This window comes from Penicillium waksmanii, assembly GCF_028829765.1.
Source record: "Penicillium waksmanii strain IBT 27052 chromosome Unknown utg000010l:1.0-3698451.0:1.0-3701458.0, whole genome shotgun sequence".
Taxonomy (NCBI): Eukaryota; Fungi; Ascomycota; class Eurotiomycetes; order Eurotiales; family Aspergillaceae; genus Penicillium; species Penicillium waksmanii.
The window spans coordinates 2,937,875-2,956,156 of record NW_026643256.1 but is presented as its reverse complement, the minus strand read 5'-3'; the positions used below and the strand labels follow the sequence as shown (position 1 = coordinate 2,956,156).

The following is an 18,282-nucleotide window of genomic DNA, read 5'->3' as shown; positions in this document are numbered from 1 at the left end:
GTGCCTAGGTAAATACATACAGAATACACACTAATGTTGAATCGCAATGTGTACAGATAAATGTACAATGTACATACAATTACAATTACACTATTACTCCGTACTTTATCAGTGGCAAAACTTGAATAATTTACCATGCTCGGATTCATCCCATCCAATTGATTCGATTTGTTTTTCCCAGCCTGCAAAAAAGTACATCTATGAAACAGCGTCTAAAAAAAAGGCTGGGAGAGGGGGCAGGGGAGGCTGGCGAACCCACGCCACCTTTCCCCATCCGACCCAACCCAACCCAACGAGAGACATCATTATACACGGTGAGAAAGAAACGAGGGTATCAAAGTGTATATCGCACGCAATCACCATAAAAAGAAAGAGTCCTGGATCTCCCCCCTCCCCCCCAAAACCAGGGGGCAGGTAAAGAGTATCAAGGCAAAAATGGGGACAACCATTGGTTCTGCCCCGGACGAGAAAAGAAAAAGAAAAGAAAAAAAAAGATAAAGTGAAAGTGGAAACAGGCGGGGAGACAAACCCACGATCGGGGCCGCGTATATCAGTCATTAAGATTAGATCCACTTGGAAATGGAATCCACGTCTGTCTCTTCAAGACACGACGCCGGGTATCTTTACTTCCCCCAGTAACAAAAAAAATCGACAGTGAAGAGGAAATAATGGAAAAAGAGAAAGAAAGACATTAAACATTGTAATGAGGAAAGAGGAAACAAATCCGATTTCTGTCCATCGTGATGTGAAAAGAGAAAAGAGAGAAGAGTAGGAACTCTGTAGCACCAAATCTCTCAGAGGCATCACTTTCGTAGCCCAAACGCCTTGCGAAGCATCGGGAATCGCTTCTTTCGTCCCGGCCCGGCAATCACTACGTCCCGGACTGTAGCACCCTGGTCCTCGGGATTCGTCGTGCTCGTGATATCGGAGGCAGTGTCGTTCATATCTGGACCAGCTGTGACTGCGGGTGCTTCGGGCTCTTTAAGAATGGAGGTTGTCCCCGGCGCATTGCTGCCATTGACAGTAATGCTTCCGTTGCGTCCTGCTGGTTCGACCACCGGCTCTGTTTTTTGCGTTCGCAAAGGCGATGATGGGAGACTGTGACTTGGCTCGACCACCGGCTCGGGGGTATACGTTTGTGGCTGGGCTTCGGGACGAAGTGGCCATTGCTGACCACCTCCAATGGTGTTCCGTTTAGTGAGCCTCTTCATCAACTTAGGCGAAGACGGGGGCTCCGAGTGCGTTGCAGTCACGGTTGTCTGGTTACCCGTCTGAACTCCATTGGTATAAGGCTCTTCTCGCAGCTGGTCGCGTTCCAGCCGCGACCGCTCGAGGGGCGTATCTCTTCGGGACGGGCTTTCGGCATCCACCTTGCTAATGCGGTTGTTTGTGTTCTTGCCCTTTTTCAGGCCGAGTCGGGCGAGGATGGATGATTTGCGACTCTGCGGGGGCTGCATGATGAATTCCTCTAGTTCTCGTTGCGTCATGCCGCGCTGGCGCGCCACGGCAGCCATACCAGACATGTTCGGAGAAGCAACATTTTGATCACGAGACCGTGGTGGGATGGGCCTGAGTAGAGATGTGCCCGCTTGAGGAGCGTGTTGGTGACGCTCTCCTTCCGAACTGTCCTCCAACTCGGTTGAATCGCCATCATTTGTACCTCTGCGGCGTGGGATCCCACGGACGGGTCGCATGGCATTGTTGGGTTCTTCTCCTTCATCGCTGGAATCTGCAAAACGACTGCGGAAGACTTGAGGCTCATCTTGACCACGCTCATCGTCCGAATCTGCGAATCGGGTTCCTTGCATCCCTTTGGGAATTGGCTTAGTAAATCGCGCTCGTGGTGCCTTTTTGTTTGTCGAGAAGAATGAATACTTCTCACCACCAGCACCTGGGCCGCGGAGCGTCTTCTTCATAGTAGTCGCGGAGGTGGACCCAGATGAAAGCGGCCGGTGATCAATTGGGGACTCCGTCCTGGCCGAGGGAGATGACGGCTGACCATTTGCAGCACTGCCTCTCATAGTCCGCCGCATCGCATGCGAGCCGTCACTTCGAGAAGAGGAGTTGGCACGCTTGAAGCTACTAGAGGAATCACTGCCACTCGACATTGTACGCCGAAGGCCTGGGCCTCGCACCTGGAAAGCTGGGCCCAGAGAAAGCGGGCGAGGTTTGCCATTTCCGGCACCGTTTGTATGGCCAGAATAGCGAGGACCTTGCGAGTTCAGACTACCACCATAGGCGTCTACCGACACAGGCCTTCTTTGCTTGTTCTCCATCTGAACGGAACCATTTGATGGCCGGGCCTGGGTGTTGATCGACAAAGGAGGGTAAGGTGTTTGCAGATTCATTGGAGATTCAGGCGGGGATGCTTCATCTGACTGGCGGCTGACCAGCTCTTCTAACGGGGTTGCGAAGCGGTCGATTTCGGATGGATCGATTGCATTTTGGGGCTCGTTTTCGACGACTGCAGTCCGTTCCGTAGGCCTTGGTGTAGTATCACGACTCTCAGCGATCGGCTCCAACGGTGCTGATCTGGGAATTGATCGGCTGTCGACAATAGCATTGATTGAGCCAAACCCATCACCGTCCTCAGGGTCCTCGGGGGCATCACTATAGATACTGTCATGGTCACTCTCAGTATAGATGCTGTCGCTATAGTCTTTATTTGCTTCATCCAGAATCGGAACTGCGCTTGCCACGGGCTGGTTTTTGGTAGTCTGGGTTTCGGCCGCAGATTTAAGGCTCCGATCCGAGTTGGATGGCGGGAAGCCACCAGGGATTTGATACTGTTCAAGGGATGATCGAGATGATCGCTGGACATCGAAACTCTTGCGCTCGTCAACAGGAGGCGTTGCAGGCTCTACGGCGATCGAAGGCAGTGGTAGCTGGGAATCAGTACTGGGGTGTGGTTGCTGTTCGGTAAGACCACCAATCGCCACACCATCTAACCTATCGGCTGGAGCTGCATCTTGTTGAGATGGGGCGGATCCAATAATGGACAATTGTTCGACAGATTTGATATCGTGAGGTTGCGAGGGCTCTTGCTGTTCATGGCGAAGGATCCCTGCAAGGGCATGGTCATTTGAGAAGGAGTTGCAGGGGGCGGTGGCTTCATCCTCAGATGAACTAGTGGATTCATTGTCACTGAAATTTGGGATCGGTGGTCGGGCAGGGCCTCCATTTCGATTTCCGCGAACACTGCCAAATGACGGAAGGGCGGCTCGAGGTTTCATGACCTCGTCAAAGTCATCGTCGTTGGTGATGAATTCGGCTGCCGGGGACTTCTTCTTCACCACGTTGAACCAATTCTTGCGAGTCTTGGATTTGGACGGCGGAGAGTCGGGAACATACTCCTCTGGTGATGTTGGGGGACTGGCTGCTACGCCAACAACTTCAGCTTCATCATCGAAGCTCACCTTGATGGCTCGCTTCTTGACACCGACCCGGTGTCCGTCATCAGATGCAATCGAGGTGCCACCATCGGACAGTTCACTGTTGGCCAAGCCAACTCGGCCAGCGGCGGCCCTCTCTGGAGACAAAGAATTCCCACGTGTGGTCTTGAGTGCCGATTTGCCGGGAGAAAGCGACCTTGATGGAGGCTCGTGAACTTGTTCGCCGGTTGCCGTCACAGAGAGCCACTTAGCGAATCGCGCCGATCGGCCAGGACTGCTGGATTGTTCGAGGTGGGCCTCTTGCTGAGGTGTTGCTTGCTTTTCTGCTTTCGGCGATGCATGTGGTGTTACTTGAGGTGTCCTCTGTGGGGTGGTAATGGGTTCATGATGATCAATTGGTACAGAGGCACTAGCCATTTGATTGCTGGCGTCCCGAGTGCGGGAGATGTCAATACCATCCTGGATTTGGGACTCGTGCCCGGGCACAACGGAGGACCATTGATTCGGTATTGTTCGGGAGGAAGAATGCTCGATTTCAGAGCTATGTGTCGCTTTTGGTCGCGAATGCTCGACCTTCGGCCTCTGCGGGCTAGTTGCCGAAGGTCCAGGGTCTGTCCGCGTAGCCCTTGCATGATCCGGCTCTGGCTGAGGGCTGCTCTTCTGCGCGCTAACTGCTTGAGCGGCAGCGATAGCAGTACCAGCTGCAAGTCCAGCTGACTTGTTTGCAGGGCTTGCCTCGGCACGTCCCACTGCCGGTGTCTTTGACCTCGTGTTAATCGATTTCTCCGACATCTTAGAAATGGCCTGCTGAGCGCTGGCCACCTCCACCGATGAGACATCGCGGACAGCAGTCCCTCCAAGACTTATAGGTTGATTCTCCGGCAAAGTGGGCGAATTCGGTCGCGAGCCCCTTGGATAAGAGAAATTGACCGAGTTTCGGCTACTCGGACGATCCAGCTCAGGCACCGTTGTCAAGCTATGAAGGCGGGTATGTGAGGGCGACCCCGACGCGCTCTCTCGATCTACACTCGAGACTCTCGCGTTTGTTCGTGGTGGAGATGCTGGTGGAGACCGCAAGGATGGGTCGAGGCTAGCGGCACGGCGCGGAGGAAGCTTTCTCGGAGCATACTGGCTAGGCAGCGACGGCAACGGAGGGACATCGACGGGCAGAGCCTGAGGTACAGAGGCGCCGGAGCTTGTGGAGGGGCGACTCGGCGATGAATCTCGAAATGTTCTGGCGGTCATCGAGCTGGAACTATTAGACCTGCGGAGGGTTCCACCACCAACACTCGCCGAGCGACGGCCATGTATCGGGCTGGCCGGCGATTGTGTCGAAGCCCGTCGCTGGACCATGCGCTTGGTCTGCACATTTTCGACATTCGTCGGGGTTGGTGTGAGATTCCGTAGCGCGGCCGCAGCAGCCGCAGAGGAGAGGCTGTTAGATGACGGTTGTGACTTCAGGAAGGCATGGCTCGCTGCAGACTGCGCTGAATGTGCTGCGGGTGTGGAGAGTGTCTATAGTAGGCACGTATAGTAGGTTAGCGCATTGGTTGCGATAAATTAACTCATTACCGACCGTGCAAGTGGGCATTGAGTAACGTAAGGAGTCCTCGATTGAGCGGACCTCTCTCTCTTTCTCTCTCAGTTCTGACGACATACCTGATGATGATGGGAGGAGCTCCTTTTGCGACGGCTGAACATGATCGCTATAGGTCTGCGAGGTTCGCGACGACTAGGGGATCAAACAACCAACCGGACACTGCACAAAGCAGCGCCGGGGAGGATCCGAAGATTGGGACGGAAGACTCGGAAGTGAGGATGGTCGAGACGTGCAGAAAAAGTTGCTCGGAGATATGCGTGATGTAGCTTCGGGGGGAGGGGGCCAAAGAGCGCGTGGGCGACGAATGAACGAGAGGAGGGGCGAGCAAGACGAGCAAAGAAGAAGAAAAGCGAATGCAGATAAGCCAGCAAGACTAGCGAAGGAAGGGTTGGTGGTGGAAGGCCGCGAGAAGGTTTGGAGGTTGAAGGGAAAAGGAAGAAGGGAACTTGCGTCATGACTTGAACAAAACGGGGACGGCTGCACTTGTGGGACTAGCAGTGGTACTACTCAGGCACGAGGAAAGTCTATCCAACTTTTCTCTTTCTTGTAGTTACATACTTAACTAGTTCACTAGTTAACTATTTCTAGTAAGTACATACTATCTAGTTCAGTAGTTAGCTACCATCTGTAATTACTAACCTCCATAGCTACTCCTGGCTCAACCATCAGCCTGATCCTCCCCGTTCACTATTTTATAAACTCCTCCTCTCCCACCACAAGCTGACCTACTCCCTCCTCCCTATAATTCAAATGATTCCCATGCAATAATCGCAGATCACCCCCTAGAATGTCTGATCCCTCCTCACTGCCCCTCTCCCAGGGTGTCTCCAGTCGTCTAGTCGCGACCACCGATCTGACCTTTCACATTCTCGAAGCCGGCGCCACTCCCGATCGCGATCGTCCCTTGGTGATCCTCCTACATGGCTTCCCAGAGATCGCCTACTCCTGGCGCCGAGTTCTGCCCAAATTGGCCGCTGCCGGTTTCTACGCCGTCGCCCCCGACCAGCGCGGCTTCGGTCGGACCACAGGTTGGGATACCCGCCAGTATGAGGATGTCGATCTGTCCACCTTCTCACTGACCACCCTCGTGCGCGATATCGTCCTGTTGGTCAATGCTTTGGGTTATCGATCCGTTCATTGTGTCGCGGGCCACGACTGCGGCGCTGTCACCGCCTCAACATGCGCCGTGGTCAGGCCGGATTTCTTTCGAAGCGTCGTGCTCATGAGCCATCCTTTCAATGGAACTCCTGAACTACCCTTTAATACTGCTAACAGTTCTAGCAGCGATGGTCAAATGGCTGGACAGGCTGCTGGTGCTGGTGCTGAGGGTTCGGCGGCGGCATCAGGTATTCATGAAGCGCTCGCTCAGCAAGGACGCAAGCATTATAAATGGTACTACTCCACACCACAAGCAAGCCCAGATATGTCCGATCTCGCCCCAGAAGATCTCCATCGCTTCCTACGAGGCTATTTTCATCTCAAAAGCGGCTCCTGGCCTGGCAACAATCCCCACCCACTGAGCGGTTGGTCTGCCGATCAAGTCGTCCAAATGCCCGGGTATTACATCATGCCAGCAGATGCCACGATGCCCGAGGCTATTGAGCGAGACATGGCAGACGAACCCACCAAGGGCCTATCCTCGCACTCCTGGCTGCCGGATGATGAGCTAGCGGTCTATGTGGGCGAGTACGCTCGCACCGGTTTCCAGGGAGGACTGAATTGGTACCGCGTGCGCACTGCTGCCGGCGGCCGCTACACGCGAGATTATGATCTTTTTGCGGGGAAGAAGATTGAGATACCGTGTGCCTTTGTCTCTGGAAAACAGGACTGGGGGATTTATCAAGAACCCGGGGCGTTGGATAAGATGACTAGCGGTGCGGTGTGTTCGGACTTCCGGCTGTGTCGACTGTTGGATGGTGTTGGCCATTGGATACCCCAGGAAAGTCCGCTTGAGGTGGCGCGAGCTATCATTGATCTAGTGCGAGGATTAAATTAGGAATACTACCCTAGTATACATAAATACCCCAAGACACTGGCAGAAGCAGCACCATTCGTGGATATTCACAGAGACAATGCCCGCAACGATAATTTACCAGTTCTGGCCAGTATATAAGCAAGCTTGAATACGCAGCAGCGGCACGAGTCTGCAGTTCGTCATATCTATTTGGAATTTGGTGGCGGGGAAGAACACCAAACTAGAGATACGACTCTCAATTAACCCTGGGTCGTCCGAGCTGCAGAGTTAGTATGTCTCGCTCCAGTATACGGTGAAGAAGAAAGGACACAGCGTTGTTCTTGTCCAACTTAAACCGCCCAGCAGGACTTAGCTCTCTATTATTCATGGCTTTGTTGATCAAGTAGCTGAATTGCTACTAATGTTCTTGCAAAATAGTAGTATCTATCATACTCCTTGTGGCCCTTTCCCGCAAAAACCCACACAGACAACAAAGTCTGCGTAATACCGCACCACTAGGCTGGAGTCGCTTGCTCAGTGGAACCGCTGAACTAAAGCGATAAATTAGATCTCTAGTCGATGATTGATCTGGGCTGTGAAACGTTAGTATGTGAATTCAGAGTAGTAGTGAAAGGAATCCTACTTACTTGCGCCCTATCCCATCTAAGAAGAATAATACCACATACGTGCCCCCGAGCCCTTTCTTACTGTAGTGTCTGGGTACCAGTCCTTTTTTCGCATCTCCAATCCCTCGAGGTAAGCCAAGCGATCTTCCTCAATCATTTCTGGAGAGTGTTTCTTCTGTTGCCCTTCTTTTTCCAAAGGAGGATTTGGAGATGGATGGCTAAGGCCTTGGTGATGGTCCTTTGTTGAATCGGCTGTAGGATTTCGCGATGAACCGGTAGTCTTTTTTAGTGTCGGACTTACTCCTGCAACGAGACCATTCATTTGCTTTCTTTCCCACGACCGAGTCTTTCAACGCTGATTACTAGGGCCTTGGCTGTGGATCTTTGTTGCCTCAGCTGGAAGCTGTTGTGAGGGTTCCTGAGTCTGTGCTGGTGTCGAGGGGCGGTCCTGAGTCGATTTCGATGAGACAAGAGGCGTCAAATCAGTGATATTTGAGGAAGACTGGGGATTTTTCTCAGTTGGAGACTTGGAGAGGACCTAAATAGCAATATTGGGCAGTTTTTGTCGCAAAGACGGAGGTTCAAGTGAGGAGCAAACCTTCTTCATGGCGCCGGAAATGAGAAATGGAGGTGATTTGTGAGGGCTAAGAGATGGGGTAAAGAAGGCTCACGATATCAGAAAGATGTCAGGATACTTCGGAAGGGGATGAAGAGTGAGGGTTGGAGATGAGAAGAGGAAGATGAAGAAGGAGAAGGAGCGGTGCCGTAGGTGGCAGGTCAACGGGAAGTGATGTACAGTGGTACCCTAGGGTAGACTCAAAGTGTAAGATTGGAGGCTATCTACTATCCAGCATTGTATAAGAGATCTGAGCTCATCCAATTCAATAATTTTGGTGACATATTAATCAAATAGAATGGGTATGGTGCACAAAAAAGCATTTTCAACGCACGCAAGATGCAAATGAGAAAAGAAAAAGTGATATAAAACGTATTTACACAAGGCAGCCCAAAAGCGTCGCTAGTAACAGTGGTACCAATGCAAGCAAGGTCTGCTGCGGAGGCGTAATTATAGCCGCCCCGGACCCGGTACCACTTGTCGTGTACATATATTGGAAGCTGATATCGCTAGAGTTGAAACAATTGTCGCGAGTCACGGAATCCTTGATATCCGGGTCTTGCGGGTCGGCAAATTCGATATCGACGCACTAGGAAAGGAGTCACGTTAGATCAGGATAAAATCCCGGTTACGGGGGGGAATAGAGCAAAAACATACATTATACAGTGCGGCACCATGCTTTGCGATCTCCACCACTTGGATAGTAGCCTTGTCACCGATTTGTGCACTGATATTGGCCGGCAGTGGGACTTGTGGCAGGCAGATCGTGCCAGGGTAGGGGTCATTTGTTGGACCGGTGATCTGGAAAGGTGGGACGACGGGGTGGCTCATGTTCTCAGGCACCTCGCCCAAGCCAAAGTTGACGTAGATCAGGGCAGTCTGGTGGCCGGGGAACCAACCCGGCTGCATCGCGAGGGCGCCGCCGTTAACGGGCCATTTCGTTCGGTTCTGCGATGTAGGCATGCCGCCACCTGGATGGATGAATTGTGGTTAGGATCCCGATCAAAAGTCTTGCGAGCGATTTGAGTCGCCGGCAATTGTTGACGGTGCGCCTTACAAGGATACATCCACATCATGCCATATGGGTAGATGTATGAGCCGTTCTTCTCATCCCATGCAACGCCTAGGCCGTTCGCCTCGGCGACGGTGCCATTTGTGTGGAGGTTGTTGCCTCGGTAGCCGGGGTATGTGATGACGGTATGGGCGTGGGCGATGCCGATGCATAGCAGGAGGAAGATGGAGGTCCATCGTGATATGGAGTGCACAGCCATGGCGAAATGTGCGGGAAAGGTGTGTCTGGGCGACAGGCGCGAAAGGACGACAGGTTACACACCGAAAAGCAGGCGAAGAACTGCTTGTCGGGCCTTTTTATTCGAAAGTCAAGCTCCCTCTGTGAACGGGACGACGGTCAACGTCGATCTCGCATTCGATTGCTGGTGGTAGGAGGGAGGAGAGAAAGGATAAGCATCAAATCATTTAAGAAAGAGAATCAAGCCACTGGAGGAATTTGGAGGACCATTCCTCTTTTTGAGGGGTACCTCTCGTTGGGTGCAGGCATGTTCAAGGCGGACGAGTCAGGATGCAGGACTTGGATGTGACTGACGCTGCAGGAGGTGATGGTGTGTGAATGGCCCAGACCTTGTTGGGTGGAGTGGGATCATCACGGCCCTGCTGCAAGTGCCATCACTCCTCAGTCCTGATGAGCGCGGTGATTGGTGGGGCGCCAGCAGCTCGAAGCGCCGAGGGGGACGCTAAACTATACTGAGGATGGTGACAGTGAGTGAGGAGAGGCGGAGGTGGGCGGGCGTGGGCGCTTAGTGCCAGTGGTGCGGTGTGATGGTGATTGCCCGACAGAAACCGCTAGTGCGGGTCTTAAGCATGGTGATGGCGGTGGTGAAGGTGAAGGTGAAGGTGATAGAGTCGTTGAATGGTGATGAACTTGGACTGGCCACCGATCGTCGGTTCTCCGTGGGATCTCCCGAGGAAGCGAACTTAAGCGGGGAACGGGAAGTCTTCCTGGACCAATTTGCAAATCAGATGCTTGGTTGCCCTGGGACTAGCTCTGTTCATGTTTGAGCTTTTAGTAGCTGGCCTTAGTTGGGCGTGTTCACCATCGGTGTTCTTGGAGGTGTTCCTGGGCCTAGCATTCATTCCCCCGCAGAACTCACATAGATTCTACAAGTACATACTAGCATCTCAACTCATATTCCCTCCAGCAGAGGTAAATTTTATTTTGAACCTGGGAATGATGTGACTGTAATATTTCTTTAAGAAAATCGGTAGCGTCAAAAGTATTAGCAGCAGCATTACCATAACTGATGCACGCCAGAAAAACCGGCCACCCGACATCGACCAAGCGAAGATTGCCAGACTTATCGATATAGGGGACCAGCCATTCTTTCTCACAAAGCAAACGCATTTGGCACCCCACAGGCACCAATAAAATACCCAACACAGCATCCCCGGTGTGCAGCGTTAGTCGTAAGGCGCGACGGATTGCGTCGGAAAACAGATCCAAAGCCTCTTCCTGCCGAGACCGACCAGTGCCCACCTTCGTCCTCTTGCAATGTAGCAGCGGGTCTGATTCAAGATTTTCGATCCGGGGCTCTATAGTCCCCGGTTTGATGGTTTCTATTCTACTGGGTTAGTATGAAATTTGGGACTGGCGATTATAGACAATTTGAAAATTGAAAAGCTTTCAAGTCGAGATATTCCAATATGCAATGCACCTAGGCATATACTTCGTTGGCACTTCGTCTCTTCCCGACTATTCCAATCTATAGCTAGACCAAAAGGAATATTCCTTCCCTGTAATTGTTCAAGGGAAGTAGTACCTGTCGCAATTCACAGAGCAGTAGCCTGGCCAGTGTTGCCCTTCATGACATTGCATTTCGCTCCATCGCCGCCTCCAGAGCCAACACTCATAGAAACTGCACTTTACTATATCGAGAATATAGAATTTAGACAACAATCACTTGCCGATCCCAGAGGTTACAGGCTCTTCGCTGAAACTTTTCTGGAAAGGACGGAATTGAGGAAGTGGTCTTGGACTCAAATCTGCGTTCTTCAAATGATGGCCTGGTTGTTCCCGACTTGTTGCGAGCGATACGGTAGCAAAAGTCAGCCACGCTTCCCGCACTCTTTTCAGACCCATGAACTTTGGTCGGAGGAAATATGTTCAGGGTGATTTGCGAATAGTGCGATTCCTTTGGAATCCGAGCTGACTTGAAGTGGAGAAATCCAGGATCTTCTGGTACTTCATTGTGGCTATGGTCCAAGCAAAGAGGGGTTCATTGAAGTCGACTCAAAAGACCCACGTGGCTTCCCAAATATTGGGTCTATACCTCTACTCCGTAGTTATGTACTCCGTATGTACTCCGTACTCCGCATAGTGGCGTAATATTGTGGCTGTACAAAGGAAAAAGGAAGAAATAGGTCACTGATTGGCTTCAAAGAAGTGGTCAGCTGAAAACAGCCGAGGCTTTCGCTTTTCGCTTTCCAAATGGAAGCCTAATCTCCTGTTGGGAATTGACTGACTGGAGCATGTCCCAGTTTTTTCGGATCTGGGCAAATTTAATTGGGTGTTCGCTAACCTGTAGTCTACCAAGCCCCAACAAAAAAGCTTCGCAATAATTCACGATGAGCACGGATGATCGCTAATCACAACTTTAACTTCCCATACCCCTCTTTTCACTAGGATATATCGAATCGAGATCAGATTCGAACACCCCACACCATCGGCTAAAATGACACCATCTTCCGAGGTTTACTCAATCTTCTCCTATAAAGCCCCCAGACGTGGACACTGAAAAGAATTAGAACTGGACAAGAAATTCACTTTTTTGAGATTTTTTATCGGACTGAAATTCAGTGATTAGCAACATGTCATCTTCAAACTATGGGAGCGACGTAAGTTGAGATCCAGATTTCGCCCGTGTTTTTTTTTTTTTTTTTTTTTTTTTGCAAAACAGCAGCATGGGCGATTGGATGATCTATCATCGTCCTGTTGCCATTCTCTGACCAGGCCATCACTAATAGAAAATTTTAGCGCCTTGACGGCTACCAGGGCGATGGCTCTTCTGGCCGTGACAACTCCTATGGCTCGTCCGGCAATGACAATTCCTATGGATCGTCTGACCGGGACAACTCTTATGGCTCGTCTGGCCGCGACAATTCCTCATCCGGCGGCAACAACTCCTATGGCTCGTCCGGCAATGACAACTCTTATGGCTCGTCTGGCGGTGATAATTCCTATGGCTCGTCCGGCAATAGCAACTCCTATGGCTCGTCTGACCGAGACGACTCTTATGGCTCGTCTGGCCGCGACAATTCCTCATCCGGCGGCAACAACTCCTATGGCTCGTCCGGCAATGACAACTCTTATGGTTCGTCCGGCAATGACAACTCCTATGGTTCGTCTGGCCGCGATAATTCCTCCGGCGGCGGCAACAAATCCTATGGCTCGTCCGGTAATGACAACTCTTATGGTTCGTCCGGCAATGACAACTCCTATGGCTCGTCTGACCGAGACGACTCTTATGGCTCGTCTGGCCGCGATAATTCCTCATCCAGCGGCAACAAATCCTATGGCTCGTCCGGCAATGACAACTCTTATGGCTCGTCTGGCGGTGATAATTCCTATGGCTCGTCCGGCCGCGATGATTCCTCGTCTAGCGGCAACAACCGTGACAACTCTTATGGTTCATCCGGCCGCGACAACTTCTCGTCCGATCGTGACACCTCTTATGGCTCGTCTGACCGCGATAACTCTTCGTCCAATCGTGACAACTCTTATGGCTCGTCTGACCGCGATAACTCTTCGTCCAATCGTGACAACTCTTACGGCTCCTCCAGCGGCGATAACTCCTATGGCTCGTCCAACACTGGAAGCACTGTTGAAAAGCTTGTGGAGAAGGCCGGCGATATTGCGGGATTTAGCAACTTCGGCCAGAGTGGCCGTGATAGGAGCGATTAAAAACATCAACTCACTTCCTCTCAGGCCAATCTAGGTCACAAGGGAGTTGGGAAGTCTGCGTTCTTTGGAACATGTGAATGAGAATACATGAATGTTGAACTCCAATACATTCCAATAACTTCAACCTTGGAATACTTAACACGTTGTACTTTTGGAGGCTTGATGCTTCTCAGTTATAACTCCATATTTCATGCTTGATGACAATTAAGAACACCAATAATATACTATTATCACTGCTTGAGGGAAAAAAATCAACAGCAAAATCATAATAGTGTCTTATTAAGGCTCTAAATCGAAAGTGATAATAACTCACTGGTTCAAGTTGGATCCAGTAAGAGTTCACAGGTCCGCCACACGGGGCCCGTTTACACATCCTATATTAGTATATTTGTCCAAAAAGTACTTCAGATGGTACTCAGGTATACATATTTTCTTTCATCCGAGAGAACTTGTAAGAGATACCCACTTGAATCATTATTATATAGTAGTAGTAGCAGATTGAACCCCAGAATATTTGCACCAAATAGTACTATCCAACATAGTAATACTATGCCTCCACTTGCGCCAAATGGTAGAGGCGCATCTTCCAAAATGCATGTTCTTGTGCCGAAAAAGGCACCAGAATCCTAGAGTCCGTCTTCTCGGCATATGCTTGGATTATCGACGACTCGGTGTTCTCTAATGGACCCCCAAGAACGAGTTTCGGGTTTGAAGGAAGCAGCATATCCAAATGTTTGCGCTCCGCACCAGGGCAAAAAAGTAATGTTTTGGATGTGACACGCTCAAAGGCAACAGGGGTATTAACCACGGTCATACCAAGTGATTCAAGAAGTGCACGGTCGAGATCGTTGAAGACGGGATCTTGGGCGTAAATTGGAAAGGATGAAGAGCGGTTGGCACCTTTGCATAAAAGACGTAAGCTGGGAGGCGACAGGCGAAGTTGAATATCCGAGTGATTTTTCAAAGGGGGGAGGAACGAACTAGTAAATACATCCTTGATAGTTTCCAACGCAGCAAGCTGATACATAGAAACAGCCCGGCGGTCAACCCAACCATCTCGCAGGAATCCACTCGGACTGCCAAGCCCGATGCAAACAATCCCGTCAACATTCAAATCCTGCGACAACGTTTCCGTCTCTTGATCGTGTATCCTTTGGTCCAATTGCACCCTCAGTTTCTGCCATGTCTCCGACTGAACCCATCGCTCCTTATAGCCTCTATACTGCGCCTCTAATTCCTCAAAGGTCAGACGAGCCGGTGCCTCGGCTGGACTGAGAACCGGCTCAGTCTCATCAACCTTGTCGGTATCGCGGTCGCTCCGTGCCTTGGTGGTGCGCACTACGCGTCGCACATTGCTCCCGCTAGTGACATGAGTCCAGCCGTCGTCATCGGTGACCTCGAGGCGCTTTTGGGCAGAGACAGGATTGCGCTTCTTGCGGCCACTGTGTGGCATAGCGCTCTCTATGTACGCGCAGCTTGGAAACTTTAAGCTGCGCTTCGTTTCAATTTCAAAAATCGTTCAATAGTAATTGGTGAAATTCTTAATTCAAGTTCGTGGCTCCCAAGCGGGGGACTTTTTTCGGACGATAAGTGATTACTCAGCTCGATAAGCCCGCTGCCATTTTTGTATTTATATAGCTTGGCATGGCATGGTACCATGGTAGTAGTTATGTCATGAGCTCTAAAACTGTTAAGGAACCAGGATGAATTACTATTACCATACTAGTAGATGTAGGTCGTAACAGACTGACAAGGATCTGGCGCATATAGCGAAATCGTGAACCGGAGAAATGAGGTGTTTAGCATCGACAGGAAAGTGTTAGTTTAGTAGTGCAGCAGGGGGAGATATATAGTTTGAGCTTAGGGAATGGAAACAATCAATATCGGCTTAAAGCACATCTTTTTTTGAAAGAGCAAACCTCATATCCGAAAGTACGCACAACACAGCCGAGAAAAGCAAAAAAAGTGGACGAATGGCGATTCGAACGCCAGACTTTTCGCATGCAAAGCGAACACTCTACCAACTGAGTTATACGCCCATAGGTACGTCATATCTATGAAGAGTGGAGCTATACGTCTTTCATCCATGCAACCATTATTCAAGAGATCGCCCAGGTCCTTCAAACGACATGACTCCCTCATGAAGCCAACCTTTTTGAACGATATTTCGCCCCGGGCACTTTTTCAATTCATACCACGGCGACCACCACCAACCTTACAAATCATCAGTCTTTCCCACCTTACTAGGAAACCTGAACATGTATCTAAGTCTCCTAAGTAACACAGCTTCCCTGCCCGGTAATTCGTCTATTCGCAAAATGGCCCACAGACCAACGCATACATTGGAAGAATATCCAGCGAGTACGGTAATGCATTGCCTCTTCAAGCTCACAGTTAGGAGAGGATGGGCTTCAGATATAGTCTGTCCACATTGCTACTGCGAAGACCAAGGGACAACTCGTTCCCTTTCTCCAAAATGCCAAGACAACCTACTTCTCACCACAGACCCACCTGTGTTGTAGCCTGGCACGGCTGTGGAAACATCCAAAGAAGGTGCGCGGGAATGATGCTCTTTATTTGTTTCTGGATATCTTTATAGAACTTATTCTGAATTGGGTACTTGGGCCAAAGCTTAAAATTCAACATTCCAAGGTACTAATGTTACTTCCATAGATTCGTACGAGTACTGGATAGGTAGGTGACCTTGGAAATATACTACCACATATTCTAACTTGAAGGCAGCATGGATAGTATAATCCTTGGAAAACCTTGGAACGTCATGGTCACTTGTTTTGCATTTAAAAAAATCAAACCATGCAGAAGCCCATTTTTGTATATGTATGATCACTGTGGCCGATAAACGCTCATTTCAAAGCCATTGGTAAATGGGAGGGTCATGTTTTGGAACCCATTTCCTGGTGCTCGCAAGTAAGCAAGTAAGTCTGCATACCCCTTGGCTCCCGATATAGTGTTATCCGTAAGAATGACTGCCCCCGGTCGAAGACGGGGCAAAACAGTCTTCAGCGTAGGAAGCGATAATGCGGACCAGACTAAAAGTTATATTAATTCAAGGCGAATCAGGGGGAACAGAATGAGAATCAGACTTACTGTCGAGAAGAAGAAGATCGATATCGGGTAAATCGGATTTGAGAGTTTCAAGTAAATCGCCCTCTCTCAAATCAATCTCTTTCTCAACTTCCGGACCGCATTGTGCCCAGTACTTTCGAGCAATTGCCGCCTTTTCTGTTTCCTTCTCGGTTGCGATCACAACTCCAGATTTACCGGTGGCGGCTTTGGTTTTGCCGACAGCGAGAGCTAGATAGATTGTGCTGACGCCGAAACTAGTACCTGCCTCGACAATATTCGTCGCACCCATGGCATTGATCAGTTGATAGGTGAACTGGCATTTATCCTCATCCAAAGCGATGAATTTATCAAGCATGAGGCGGTCAAAGTCATCCTTTGGATTGCTATTCATCCCCTTATCTTGGAGGTCGCCCAGAACATCCGATGAAAATACTTTTCCTTTTTTCGAAATACCAGCTTCTTGATCTAATGAAATTTGGTGGAGTTCTGAAAGGAGTTGCAGTATATGCGGGGCAGCGCTGATAGGAGATGGCGAGGACATTGTGAAAATTTCGAGACAGTTCGGAGTTGCGAAGTGAGTTTTTTGTGATGTAGAGGAGAAGAAAAGAAAAGACAGATCCAGAAGGTCTGAGAGTCGATGGGGTCTTCAAGCTCACTTAAGAGATCTCCGTGGAGAAACGCCTAGGTGAAAACGGGATGTCAGACTTCTTGGCATTTTGGAGAAATGACTAATATCACCCTCTTGGAGAAGACAGGAGTTTAGAACCTACAAGTAGAACCATGATAAAATTCCATTAAGACCCGTTTAGTGAATTAATTGCTTTATCACCATTCCTTAAACTAAGACTTGAACCAAAAACTCCGGGACTTGGTCGAGTTGTCAGCCAGACCAACCGAAGCGGAGTAATATCATGTCGACCAACCGACCGGTTCGTGTTGCTCTGGAAGCAATCGGGAACACACCCTGCATCGAGCTGCAAAATGTCGTCCCAGAGGATTGCGTCCGTGTTTTTCTCAAACTCGAAGGTTTAAATCCCACTGGTTCTTACAAAGAGCGCATGGCGAGGGCTGTCATCGAAGAAGCGGAACGACGAGGAGACCTGAAACCTGGAATGACGGTTGTTGAAGCCACTGGTGGCAGTACTGGGTCTTCGCTTGCTTTTGTTTGTGCAATAAAGGGATACGAACTTTACAGTAGTATCTTCAAATGCATTTGCTGAGGAGAAACTGAAAACCATGGCGGCAAACGGAGCGACCGTGGGTATAGTCCCCAGCCCAGGTGGAAAGATCACCCCCGAGTAAATACCTGCTATGCGTCTCAAGGCCAAAGAGGTAGCTCTGATGTATGGCTGCTATTACGCAGACCAATTCAGTAATTCATATGTCCTTATTGGCTATGAAGGATTGGATCGGGAGCTCTTGGAGCAAATTCCTGAAGGCATGTAGAAGGCGCAGGAATGGGTATGGGGGTATGCAGGATTCTGAAATCACATTATGCCGACTGTCGTGTGACTGTGCTAGAGCCTGCTTCTGCACCGATGATAACGAAGGGCTACGAGGGTCCGCATTCGGTCGAAGGGATTGGTATTGGATTCATTCCGCCCCTACTGGACAAGAGCCTGTATGACGATGCCCGTGCAGTGGACGAGAGCGAGGGACGTGTCATTTCACAGCGCGTGGCGAAGGAAGAGGGGGTTTTGGCTGGTACTTCCACGGGGTTGAATGTAGTAGCTGCGATTCAACTGGCGAAAGAACTCGGACCTGGTAATATCGTAGCCACCGTCGTATGCGATTCTGGCTTGAAATACCTGCAAGGAGATCTGTTCACCGAAAAAATAGAAGACTGCATTCTATTTGAAACCTGAAATTTAGATATAATTCTTGAGCGAAATAAGAGTGGATGGTATTAGTAAATAATCACCGTTCTCGATGGTCCATAATACTAGTAGTACTATATCATAGAACAACCATTCAAGAATCTGGAAATCAGGAGTCTCCGAATCTATATCAGCCATATGGGGAACTACAAAGC

General features: G+C 50.0%; 7 protein-coding genes across 7 annotated transcripts; 3 read left to right on the top strand and 4 right to left on the bottom strand.

Moving 5' to 3' along the window:
- Nucleotides 1-803: 803 nt before the first annotated feature.
- N7481_013052 (uncharacterized protein) lies at nucleotides 804-5,093 on the bottom strand (the record flags this gene model as incomplete). Its single annotated transcript, XM_057272271.1, has 2 exons — nucleotides 804-4,907; nucleotides 5,052-5,093. The coding sequence occupies 2 exons, from the start codon at nucleotides 5,091-5,093 to the stop codon at nucleotides 804-806; spliced, it is 4,146 nt and encodes a 1,381-aa protein (XP_057116459.1).
- A 686-nt stretch (nucleotides 5,094-5,779) lies between these two features.
- On the top strand, nucleotides 5,780-6,988 carry N7481_013051 (alpha/beta fold hydrolase; the record flags this gene model as incomplete). Its single annotated transcript, XM_057272270.1, has 1 exon — nucleotides 5,780-6,988. The coding sequence occupies one exon, from the start codon at nucleotides 5,780-5,782 to the stop codon at nucleotides 6,986-6,988; it is 1,209 nt and encodes a 402-aa protein (XP_057116458.1).
- Nucleotides 6,989-8,564: 1,576 nt separating this feature from the next.
- Nucleotides 8,565-9,459, bottom strand: N7481_013050 (copper acquisition factor BIM1-like domain-containing protein; the record flags this gene model as incomplete). The annotated part of the gene is made up of 3 exons (XM_057272269.1): nucleotides 8,565-8,777; nucleotides 8,846-9,159; nucleotides 9,234-9,459. The coding sequence occupies 3 exons, from the start codon at nucleotides 9,457-9,459 to the stop codon at nucleotides 8,565-8,567; spliced, it is 753 nt and encodes a 250-aa protein (XP_057116457.1).
- Nucleotides 9,460-12,070: 2,611 nt separating this feature from the next.
- On the top strand, nucleotides 12,071-13,163 carry N7481_013049 (calcium-binding protein; the record flags this gene model as incomplete). Its single annotated transcript, XM_057272268.1, has 2 exons — nucleotides 12,071-12,097; nucleotides 12,237-13,163. The coding sequence occupies 2 exons, from the start codon at nucleotides 12,071-12,073 to the stop codon at nucleotides 13,161-13,163; spliced, it is 954 nt and encodes a 317-aa protein (XP_057116456.1).
- Nucleotides 13,164-13,710: 547 nt separating this feature from the next.
- N7481_013048 (SRR1 family protein) lies at nucleotides 13,711-14,616 on the bottom strand (the record flags this gene model as incomplete). Its single annotated transcript, XM_057272267.1, has 1 exon — nucleotides 13,711-14,616. The coding sequence occupies one exon, from the start codon at nucleotides 14,614-14,616 to the stop codon at nucleotides 13,711-13,713; it is 906 nt and encodes a 301-aa protein (XP_057116455.1).
- Nucleotides 14,617-16,007: 1,391 nt separating this feature from the next.
- Nucleotides 16,008-16,791, bottom strand: N7481_013047 (O-methyltransferase; the record flags this gene model as incomplete). The annotated part of the gene is made up of 2 exons (XM_057272266.1): nucleotides 16,008-16,213; nucleotides 16,272-16,791. 2 exons carry the CDS (start codon nucleotides 16,789-16,791, stop codon nucleotides 16,008-16,010), a joined length of 726 nt encoding a protein of 241 aa, XP_057116454.1.
- A 370-nt stretch (nucleotides 16,792-17,161) lies between these two features.
- N7481_013046 (PLP-dependent cysteine synthase family protein) lies at nucleotides 17,162-18,115 on the top strand (the record flags this gene model as incomplete). Its single annotated transcript, XM_057272265.1, has 3 exons — nucleotides 17,162-17,390; nucleotides 17,446-17,511; nucleotides 17,697-18,115. The coding sequence occupies 3 exons, from the start codon at nucleotides 17,162-17,164 to the stop codon at nucleotides 18,113-18,115; spliced, it is 714 nt and encodes a 237-aa protein (XP_057116453.1).
- Nucleotides 18,116-18,282: the final 167 nt, after the last annotated feature.